Source organism: Protobothrops mucrosquamatus, unplaced genomic scaffold (assembly GCF_001527695.2).
Source record: "Protobothrops mucrosquamatus isolate PMUCROS unplaced genomic scaffold, P.Mucros_1.0 scaffold1075, whole genome shotgun sequence".
In the NCBI taxonomy this organism is placed as follows: Eukaryota; Metazoa; Chordata; class Lepidosauria; order Squamata; family Viperidae; genus Protobothrops; species Protobothrops mucrosquamatus.
In genome coordinates, this window is record NW_015387303.1 from 57,524 (window position 1) to 69,600 (window position 12,077).

General features: G+C 41.2%; 1 protein-coding gene across 1 annotated transcript in view; it reads right to left on the reverse strand.

The window, feature by feature from the left end:
- Positions 1–249: 249 nt before the first annotated feature.
- Positions 250–12,077, reverse strand: part of FLI1 (Fli-1 proto-oncogene, ETS transcription factor) — a 34,031-nt gene continuing 22,203 nt past the window's right edge. The window contains exons 5-8 of the mRNA XM_015820134.1: positions 3,083–3,148; positions 1,890–1,952; positions 1,321–1,368; positions 250–819 (exon numbers count right to left, since the gene is read on the reverse strand). Coding sequence (XP_015675620.1) covers positions 290–819; positions 1,321–1,368; positions 1,890–1,952; positions 3,083–3,148 — 707 coding nt within the window. The 3' untranslated portion in view covers positions 250–289. The remainder of the gene's footprint in view (positions 820–1,320; positions 1,369–1,889; positions 1,953–3,082; positions 3,149–12,077) is intronic.

Genomic DNA, 12,077 nt, shown 5'->3' on the forward strand with positions numbered 1-12,077 from the left:
TGTAAAGCTGGTCCTATAAATGAGAAAAGCCTTTGAACCAAAATGAAAGGCAGTATACTGGCCCACTGGAGAACTCATTTGCCCTTCTGAGACAGAAGAAGCAGAATTAGAAAAATAAAAGGTTTGTTCTGATAAAAATTACAATAAAAAATAACAATATTAATATCCAGGTGGTTTTTTTTAAGCTTTCTCCCCAACAGTATCAAAAAAAAAAAAAAGTCCAGAGATTTTCAGGAATGGAAGAAAACAACCAATCAAAACGAGAAAGTTCACCGAAGACAGAAAGCATTTAGTAGTAGCTGCCTAGATGGGAAGGCATGTGAGAATTAGCGTGGCGTGGTACGTTGGGATTTGGATAAATACTTCCAGCAGGAGAAGTCCAGTATGGTGACGCCGCGCCAAAGAAACTAGAGGAAGTGACCGGCATAGAGGATGGATGGGGAGGGACGAAGTTCATTTTCTGCTGGTGTGTGTGGTACGAAGGCATGTAAGAGAGATCCGACGGATATTTATACATTGATGATTCAGTAGGGTGAGGCTGAAGTGCTTGAGCGATGCCGTGAAAGTCAAATTTGTAAGCGTATCGCTTGCCGTGCACTTTGGTCATAATGTTCTTGTCGTAGTAATATCGGAGGGCTCGACTCAACTTGTCGTAATTCATGTTGGGTTTGCTTTTGCGTTCTCCCCAGCGCCTGGCCACTTCATCAGGGTCGGTCATCTTGAATTCCCCATTGGTGCCTTCCCACGTGATACAGCTAGCGTTGGAACTGTCTGACAGCAGTTCAAGGAGGAATTGCCACAGTTGAATCTGTCCACTCCCTATGAGAGGAGAGAGAGAGAGAGAGAGAGAGAGAATCAACTATATCCTTCTCTTCTTGCTGTTCACAGATCAGTCAAAAAGTTATGTCTGACTGGTGAGTGTTAGAGACATAGCCTTCTCAGTGGTGGCTCCAGAGCTCAGTGAAAAGAAGTAAATGTTAAAAAAGAATTTTAACGATCTTTGCTTTTCAGTTTCTGTTTCACTTATGATGTTGCTATAGCTTATAACCGCCTTTTTTAAATAAATGATAATGCATTTCATTATTGCAAGAATTATTACACATTTAGTGACCTTATACCAGGCATGTCAAACTCGCGACGTCATGTGATGTCGCGCAACATATCGGGCCGGTTTTGCCATTGCCGGCAATGGGGTGGGCGCAGCTTCCACGTGATGCGTCCGGCCCGCGGGCTGGCAGTTTGACACTCCTGCCTTATACCGAGAGTGAGATAGATGAATTATCTCATGGGGTGGGCTAGGTTTGATTCAGGTGGACTTACCTGGATTGGCTAAACGGCTACTGGTGGGCCCTAAGATCTGATATGGATCTAAATTGAGAAAAGGACAGAGGTTAGATGTTGGTGAACGTACAGCACAGAGACAGACTAGCCATAAATGTATTTCTAGCTTGAATATAGGGTTACTCCCATTTTCTATATCAGAGTTTGTGCTATTATTCCTCAAGCAGAATGGAGACGGTAGAGAATGTATCTCAACTTTTCTGTACTAGGAACGTGGGAATCTGCTACCCAGACCTTGAGATCTAAAGGATGGGGCTTATAACAGTAGAGTGGTTAGTTTATACTTTTAAATATTCTCAAACTTAGCAAATGAGATAACCCGTATAGATCTATGAAGGAGCATGAATTCCCTTTCTGAGAATGACCAATCTCAAGAAATGTTTGGTTATAGTTTTTGCAACTAAAGCTATAGGTAGTCCTTGAACTGAACTAAAGTGAAATTCTACTAGAAAGAATTGGTAACTGCTCTATTCAGATAATGGCCACAAAGCAATGTGCTCTCCCCCCCCCTAAAATCAGTAAAATTGTGTACATTCCAGCACTCTTACCTGGCTGGGGTCTCTGTTGTTCTCCGTTTTTGCTTACATTTTGTGTCCCACCTAGAGGAGGACCTAGCAAAGCAAAGAAGAAAGATTAGGTTAGGAAAAAGAAGGAGCAGGGTACAGTAGAGACCAAAACAATAGGTATGTCCTTTAAATTCAACAATATGTATTCCTTCATTCTAAAAAGATGTGAAGTTCACTTGAACTCTTACTGGTTCCTCACAACCTCTATTTTCCAACACATACACACATACACACATTATCCTTCAATTGGCATAGAATATGAAACTGGAATCTTTCCAATGTCCAAATTGCAGCAGCAAAAAGTGTCTGTCTGTCTGTCTGTCTGTCTGTCTGTCTCTCTGTGTGTGTGTGTGTGTCTCTGTTTGTTTGTCTATGTGAATGTGTATATGTGAATAGCGATAGCAGTAGCAGTAGCATTTAGATTTATATACCGCTTCATAGTGCTTTACAACACTCTCTGAGTGGTTTACAGAGTCAGCATCTTGCCCCCAACAATCTGGGTCCTCATTTTACCAACCTTGGAAGGATGGAAGGCTGAGTCAACCTTGAGCCAATCAGGATCAAATTCCTGGCAGTGGGCAGAGTCAGCCTGCAATACTGCATTCTAACCACTGTACCACCACAGCTCTATGTTGGAGAGTGGAAGGTAAACCCTCAAGGCATCATGCCATATTGTTAGCAAAGTCTATAATTCTCAAGGTCACTTAGATGAGCCCAACCCCTGATGTTGAGAAAAAGTGACAGAAATACTGCAACAACTATGGCAAGCTGAGATGGCAGGATTCTCTTTATAAATCTCTAGTGAACTTTTCCATTCTTGAGACAAGTCACAAAACATCCAGAAAAAAATGAAGTGTCAACGGAAAGATCTCTATTGCCATTTGATTTTTCCATCAAGACCTGTGTAGACCAGTGTTTCTCTTCCTTGGCAGCTTTAAGATGTGTGAACTTCAACTTCCAGCATTCCATGCTGGCTGAGGAATTCTGGGAATTGAAGTCCATAAAATTGTTGTAGTTGAGAAACCCTGGTGTAGAAGATTAAATTAGTGTGGGGCAATAGAATGAGAACACAATCATTGATACCAACTTCATAACGTTTTAAATTTCAGAACATAACTTCTCCTGAAAACCATCTATTAACCTATCAAGGCAAAAAGTGTACCACAGTGACTCACTTTTATTGTGGCTGGAATTCAGATTATTACCCCATCCTGATCTTCGAACAGCATCATAGGAGTTATCTAATCATAACCAAAAGCAACAAAAGAGAATAATGGTTAATTGCAAATCATGACATTTGATGCTTAACAATAACTGAGAACAACCTACAGGCCAAATGCCATATTTTTGTTAGAAAATCTATAGCAATCTATTTCATACGCCGTTGTTGCCTAGAATTCTGGGATTTGGTGTTGGAGGCATCAAATTGTGGAAAACTGTCATACAGAATGAGGTAACTTAAATATTCACGATGGATTTGGGAATCTAGTACAAATGTGACACAAACTAGAAGATAAACTAGAAGACAAGAAGCAGTGGGTGGAAACTGATCAAGGAGAGATCCAACTTAGAACTAAAGAGGAATTTCCTGACAGTTAGAACAATTAATCAGTGGAACAACTTGCCTCCAGCAATTGTGGGTGCTCCAACACTGGAGGTTTTTAAGAAGAGACTGGACAACCATTTGTCTGAAATGTTACAGGGTTTCCTGCCTGAGCAGGGAGTTGGATAGATGACCTCCAAGGTCCCTTCCAACTCTGTTATTCTGTTTTATTCTGTTAACTACTGGCAGTAGATGATAGTGAATAGGCTGATGGAGAATATTATTACAACTTTTCAAAATCATGGAGACAATGCCAAGTATGATGGTAAGATGACAGATCTTTCAAAAAAAAAAAATAACGTGTCCCAGCAGTCGATACTAGCAACAGAAGTACAAGGCAGCCATTGTCCTTATGGCTTGCCTGGAGGGTTTTCTTTCTTATTTATTTATATTATACACAGCTACCCAATTCAAACAATATGACTTTTGGCAACATGCAAGAAAGACCATGCATAACAAACGCAACCTAAAAAGTACAACAGAGCTTAAAAATCAACTAAAAGAGATATCAACCAGATTCAGCTATACTGCAAGTCATTTGATTGGGAGTCCTTTCAACCTGACTTAAAGGATTAGGGAAAGAATCACCTTTTGATTGCTTTTCTAAAGGCCCTTCCTAGGAGTGCATAATTGGTGTTTTTTGAGAATGTGCTAGATTGACATGTGGTTTGATCCATGAAGATTCTCCTCCTGATGTGATTACCTACATGCAGACCCAATGGTTTTTGAGTACCTCCAAACTAACAATTGAATACACAATTGAATCCAAACACAAACGCTCTCTCTCTCTCTCTCTCTCTCTCTCTCTCTCTCTCTCTCTCTCTCTCTCTCTCTCTCTCTCTCTCTCTCTCTCTCTCTCTCTCTCTCTCTCTCTCTCACACACACACACACACACACACACACACACACTTTGTCCATTAAAATAATCATTTTTATCCCCAGATCAGCATTTCTCAACCTTAGCAACCTTAAGAATATGTGGACTTCAATTCCCAGAATTCTGGAAATTGAAGTCCATGTATCTTAAAGTTGTCACGGTTGAGAAACGCTGCTCTAGACAGCAGATCTGAAGTGTCTTCCTCTGAAATCAATAGTTATTCTGGAATTTATTTTTTTATATTACAGAAGATAAGGTCAACTAACAGTTTGCTCAGTAGGAAACTTTTTTTAAAAAAGTCAATGTTTTCCATAAGCAGACAGCTTAAAGATAGCATTGCATGTGCTGTTTAAGATTAAGCCTCCTCCAGAAATATTTGGAGGTTTGGAAGAAAGTCATTTCAATCTCACAAATGGATTGAAGCCAAACGATTCTATTGTCTTCCCTTTGGGAAAATGACAGAAAATCTTCAGGAAATCGCATGTGTATTTGTGAATTCCATTTGGCCCTGGAAAAAAACAACATGTTGTTTTTCTGCTATTAAAAGTTAAACAAAATACAGAGTAAAATCTTGGATGAAATGCCCAGATAAAAAAAAGGAGAACAGGAGTTCATTTTCTCAATGCACATACTGAGTTTTTTTATTATTTTTATTTGTTAAAAGTTTCCTTTCCTTGGAATTTGAAGAAAAGTTATAAAATCTCTACTACAATGAGTTGAGAATTGGTGGCATTATTGTAAATATGTAAATGGTACATTTGTAAAATCTGAGAAGTTATGTAATATTTGAAGTATAAAGTTGAAGAAAAGAAGCCAAGGCACTGGCTGATATTAGCAATAATGTAAGAATAGATGATAGATCTCCAGAATTTCCAAGCCAATGTGATTAGCTGAGGAATTTTTAGAGTTGAAATCCAGGCATCTTAAAATTGCCACAGTTGAGAAACACTGGAATGGATGGATGGATGGATGGAGATAGATAGATAGATGATAGATAGATAGATAGATAGACAGACAGACAGACAGACAGACAGACAGACAGACAGACAGACAGACAATGACAGATAGACAGACAGACAGAAGTTTTGCAAGGACACATCTAATCCAGCCTTAGTGAGACACAGTGGCCAACCATATGCACTTAGGATATTGACAAGCATGGATAGACAGGTTATTGCTTGCTCCCTCGAGTGTGACATTTAAGATCTGCTGCCTATAATTCCAGAAATAACAATAAGCCATGAAGCTTAGTAGCCATTGACAGCTTGAAGCTCCTTTGAAAACCATCTAAACTGTTGCCACATCCGTGAGAGAATCCACTGGAATTCACAACAGGTGTGATTTCGATCATTTCTCCTATGGAAACTATGGAATGCAACATAATTATTCACATCGCTCCCCGAGTGAGCAAGAAATGACACCTAAAATGTATATCCAAATGAAATTAAAGAGGATTCCGTGAACGGAAAGGGTACAATACTCTGCCTAAAATACAGTTCAGATTGATGATGGTGGCCTGCTGTATGGAGTTGTGCTTCGGATTAGGATTTTTTTTAAAAAAGGACATCTGGAAAATGCGCTTTGCTGGAGCATCTTTCCAAAAACATCAACAATAGCTGCTCAGATGAGCCAAGAATTTGCTTCCTTGCTATCTCCCCCTCCACTGCAAATGAATGCAATGTGTACAGCAGTACTACCGAAAACCTCCCATCCTCACTCTTGCACAACTGCTCTTGAAACACAATGAGAAAATTTGAGCCAAGGAAACCATCCAGAGACTTGGCATTCATTTAAGTTGCTTTATTTGCAGGAATACCTTAAGACACCTTAATTTCAACCCGCCTTGCAAAATGTTGCTTTAAGCTATGAGATTTCTACTACGAGTCACAAGGAAAAAATATTTGCTCTTGAATGGCAGTTAATATTATTCCATCTGAACAGAATAACAGAGTTGGAAGGGACCTTGGAGGTCTTCTAGTCCAACCTCCTGCTCAGGCAGGAAACCCTATACCAGTGGTTCTCAACCTGTGGGTCGGGACCCCATTTGGGGTCGATCGACCATTTCATGGGGGTCGCCAAGCAAGGCTGTCCGCCATTTTTTTTGTCCGCCATTTTTTCCCCCTTTTCCGGCGGGTGCCTTACCTCCCTTGGGCTGGGCCAGCTGGTGGTCGGCCTGCTCCGTCTCTGCCGCTTGCCAGCTACGCCTTGGCCGGCGCAGGGGGCGGAACCACGCATGTGCGGCGCTCCCGGGCAGGGAAAGTCCTCAACTTACGACCGGTTGGGTAGTCCTCGACTTACGACTGGTTTAGTCCTCGACTTACGACCGGTTTAGTCCTCGACTTACGACCGGTTTAGTCCTCGACTTACGATCGGTTGGGGTCGCAGCATTAAAAAGGTTGAGAACCACTGCCCTATACCATTCTAGACAAGGGGCTGTCCAGTCTCTTCTTAAAAGCCCCCAGTGATGGTGCACTCACAACTTCTGCAGGCAAGGAGCTCTACTGGTTAATTGTTCTCATGGTTGGGAAATTTCTCCTTAGTTCTAGGTTGCTTCTCTCTTTGTTTAGTTTCCCTGCATCGTTTCTTGTCTTGCCTTCTGAAAAATAGGTTGACTCCCTCTCAAATATTGGAACACTGCTGTCATGTCACCCCTGGTCCTTCTATTCACTATACTAGACATACCCAATTCCTGCAACTGTTCTTCGTATGTTTTAGCCTCCAGCCCCTTAATCATCTTTGTTGCTCTTCTCTGCACTCTTTCCAGAGTCTCGACATCTTTTTGATATTGTGGTGACCAAAACTGGATGCAGTATTCCAAGTGTGGTCTTATTAAGGCTTCAGCAGAAATTGGAATCTTTGTGGCAGCTCCTGTGATAATTGCTTTTTTAGCTGTTACCTTCTGGGAGGAGGCTTTGTGGTATCTGGAGCAGAATAACTAGATTCTGTAATAGTTTTGTACCAACCTTGTTAACTCTCAAGACTCTTCTTTCCGCTATGTATTAAAAATGGACTGTGATTTTATAGAATATCTTTATTGTCATTGTGTCACTCACAATGAAATTAAGTGTTAATTAAATTAAATTAATATATATATGTGTGTATACAGTATATGTTATTGTGAATGTATATGCATGGGTGTGTGTATATACATATACATATACATATACATATACATTCAGTATATATTTTCTTTTGAGAGCGGGCATCAGAATTTCATTTTAATGGGTGCCAGTGCGCACCCAGAAAAGTGACAATAAAAGTTATCTATTTTATCTTAGTTCCCCAAAGATTGCCCACTAACTATTGTTGGCCATCACGTTTTAGGCCTGCAAATCAGTGGTGTGATTCAGCCGGTTCGCACCACTTTGGCAGAACCGGTAGCTAATTTTTTGTTGCCCAGGCCCAGAATGGACTTCCGGAAGCGGCATCCACACAGAGAACCAGTGGTTCACATATCTGAATCCCGCCACTGCTGCAAATGTATGATATCGACAGACTCCTGCACAAGACCCTTGGAGCTGTAGGCAGGCATGGCTGTAACGCAAGCAACCCGTAGAAAAAGCAGAGCATCCAACTGCTATGGGGGGGAGAAGAAACCAGCCATCTGGAAACACATTTGCTATGGCTGTATGGAAACTGCACCGCTTGCTCTTGAGACCTTTTGGATGGAGCAAACGTACAAGCGAGGCAGCTCATAACTCTGCACATGTGCAATAAGGCAGAGGTGGGGGAGTGGGGGTGGGGGGGAAAGCCCTCTTATTTTGCTAGGGGGAAAGGAAATATAATGGTGACTTAGAAAGTGGCCCAGACATGCTGTCAGGTTCAATTCGGAGGACTGGAGCCTGGTGCTAGGACAACACTAGCTGGTTGTCATCCCCTTGTGAGTACGGGTTTCCTGCCTGCTGCAGCTCAGAGACAAGGAATCTTTGTTATAACAGACCCTTTTTTTTCTTTTCTTTTTTCTTTTTTAAAAAAATCTCCTCTTTTGGGGGGGAAGGGGGGGTGAAAAAACATACGGCCACCTCTGAAGAGGGTCAGCAGGAAAGCAGACACAACATTAAGTCCGGAATTTCAAAGGAAAACATTTTTTAAAGAATCCATAAGAGCAAGCTACTGTCTTTCCTGGAATCATAAACTCCCATTTTGGACTGCAGAATCATAATAAAAACAAGCAGAAAGGGAAAAGGGAAAAAACACACACACACACACACACACAGTCGGTGTGCGATTTTTTTTCTCCTTGCAAAAATATTATAAAATAGAGGCAGGCTATATTGTTATTAGAAGAAAATTAAGATGCATATTAGCATACTGGAAATAGCTTACACGTAAGGACATGTATGTTCTTTAATCAGTAGACATTCTTCCTGATCAGAGGGCCTAGATTTTAGATACACAACATATGATTGGAATGTATTGTTTTTTTCTTCTTCTTTAGATGAACAAATGCGTTTAGGAATGGTTCTTCCTAAATTAAATACAAAGGCATGTAATTTCCATTTTCTACATTGCAAAATGGAACTTGGGGCAAAAGTCTCTCTCACGGAGCTGTGGTTGAAACTCATCAGCCTGGTCTTAAGACAGCCATTATTTATAGCCAAAGTTCCTTCTATAAAATGGGAATATCCATTACACCTTTCATATGTTGGTTGGTGGGATAAATAGAAAGAAGAACCAAACCATATTATTCGTTAATCTACAACAGTCAAGGCTTTATCTTCTTCCACATCTAATCAATAGAAGATAGGCAGAAAACACTCTGTGCGTTTTATGGGGCAGTTGAAAATGCAGAACACAAAGTCACCCATGTTCTCTTCAAAAGTCCCTTTTGACGAAGATCTTTGCACAAAAGACACAACGAGGAACCTTAGAATGCAAAGTCTGGAAATGGTAGGGGAGATCAATGGGTCCCACCACCCAGCGCCGGGATCACCAACCAGGATGCTAGATAACTTGCATTGGTGTAGGACACGATTTTGCAAAAGTACAAGATAAAAGGTTGGGCAACTTGAAGCAAGGTGGCATTTTGGGGGCCCTCCCTGTAACTGCATCTCTGTGGCTGTAAAGGTTTCCTGCCGTGGTGGGATAGGAAATGCAAAAACTACACAGAAAAAAGCCCTGAATATATTTATCATTTTAAAACAAAAACAGCAAAGATCCTACCCTGCAAAAAAAAAAAAAAAAAACTGAGAAAGAAATGGAGAGTTATTGTTTTGCCCCTCTGTGTGATGCAAACTTTTCTCATAGCTTGAATGTTCATGATGGCCTTCAAACCTTAAGAAAAGTATATCAGTAAAGGAGAATATTCGTAGCACAGGATTAAAGTGAGGAGTCTCTGAGCTTTGTTGGTTTCTTGCAGACATTTCATTACTCAAACTAGGTTAACGTTGTCAGTAGGGAGTGGGGTTTCCTCTCCATTTACTGTATATTTTAGTGCAGGGGTGGGGAACCTTGGCTCTTTTATGACTTATGGACTTTAACTCCCAGAATTCCTGAGCCAGCATGGCTGGCTCAGGAATTCTGGGAGTTGAAGTCCACAAGTCATAAAAGAGCCAAGGTTCCCCACCCCTGTTCTAGTGGCTTGTCCTATCAGTGTTGTTGGGAGTGTTCTTGGGGATTGCTTGGATGGAGTGTTTACTATTTGGACTATTGTTAACTGCCAAACAAGCTAATAGTAAACAGCCCAGCTAAAGAATCTCCAAGACCAAGACCAACACTGACAGGGCAAGCCACTAGAATATAAATCAGCCTATTCACTATCATCTACTGCCAGTAGTTTACAGAATAAAACAGAATAGAGAGTTGGAAGGGACCTTGGAGGTCTTCTAGTCCAAACCCCTGCTCAGGCAGGAAACCCTATACCATTTCAGACAAGTGGTTGTCCAATCTCTTCTTTAAAATGTTCAGTGTTGAAGCATCCACAACTTCTAGAGGCAAGTTGTTCCACTGATTAATTGTTCTGTCAGGAAATTTCTCCTTAGTTCTAGGTTGCTTCTTTCTTTGGTTAGTTTCCATCCGTTGCTTCTTGTCCTGCCTTCAGGTGCTTTGGAGAAGAGCTTGACTCCCTCCTTTTTGTGGCAACCCATGAGATATTGGAACACTGCTATCATGTCATCCCTAGTTAATCTAAATTGAGGACAAAGCCCACTCCTTAGCACTGATGATGTTACCTAGTTGGGTAATGTAACATCTGCAAGAAAAGAACCAAGCTCAGAGAGCACCAAGGAGCCCTCCAAAAGTATCCCATGGACTCAAAATGTTGCTCATCCCTACACTAAACCATATAGTTCTATCTGAACTAACCATGTACTATGGGACGCCTCCCCTCCTGAATCTCTATATGCTTTCCAGATCTGCAATACTATCACGGAACTGCCAAATTCTGAAAACTGAAGCAGACTTATTCCCGTTAAAACAAACTCAGCAGATAGGCTCCAGCCATTCTGCTCAGAGCCTTTCATTTACGAGAAAACTGTTTCTCAGCCAAAGAAAACTGGATGATTCTCATTAGAACAATCCAGGTCTCCAAAACAGATGAAGCAAATTTGGACCAAGGTGCCCTACACTGGAAAACTATAAGGGTATTTATTTGTTGGCGTGGAATCATGGCCAATGTCCAAGGAGGTTGGGCTTGATGCCAAAGGAACCTGTTGCAGGAACTTCGACTCAGATTAATGTGAGGGCAGGCAGAGACGTACTAAGCATGTCCCTGAGTAAAACCACAGCTGTTAGGACTAAGGCCAAGTTCTGGCCTGTTTAGTGAATAGAGCGCTAACTGTAAATGCTGATTAATAACTGAGCCAGCCAGTTATATATACATCTGCATCAATGCATGCCACAAATATTTTCTAGAGTTTTTCCCAAGATTACGGTAGTCTTAATTTGGGGCAAAGTTGCTCTAAAGTGATAGCTGAGGCCCGTTTTTCGTGCCTCTTGCATGGAGCCTAGGCTTCCACAGTCCCTGCTGTTTGTCATCTCAGAATTTTTCTTTACTTTATTACATTTTGAGGCTGTCCAAGAACCACAGCTCCCTGGCCTCTCTGCAAACTCATTAAAATGTATAATGCAAAACAATAATGAAGTGGAATAGAAAAAATAACTATATTGGGGGAAATTGGGGAACTTGGCAGTTTGAGCAAATGTAAGGTCCTAATTTGCTAAGCTGTGCAAGTCTTGGTTGTAGAGCTGAATACCAAGTTATTCTTATTTTAAGTACAAAAGTATTCTGCTTTTGATTTGATACAGGTGCTGACGTGCGTATGGAAGAAAGTCGATAGCAATGCCTAATTCGTTCAAGTATTGGAAACATATATGTGTGTAAGAGAAAAAAAGCATATTGGAAAGCTTTTTTTAAACAGATAGCACTTTTTTTAAAAAAAAAAAAACTATGATTAAACTTTCTGTAGGAAGCTCGTTTTCCCATCACTTTTTATTAGAGGTGTAGAAATCTGGAATATTTTACTCTTTGACAGCAATGCGTAATCTACTGCATTTAATAATGGGAAGGAAAGGAAGGAAGGAAGGAAGGGAGGGAGGGAGGAAGGAAGGGAGGGAGCGAGAGGAAGAGAGGAAGGGAGGGAGGGGAAGGGAGGGAGGGAGGAAGGATTGGTAGGGAGGGAGAGGAAGGAAGGGAGGGAGGGAGGATTGGGAGCGGGAGAGAGGAAGAATTGGGAGGGAGGGGAGGGGAAGG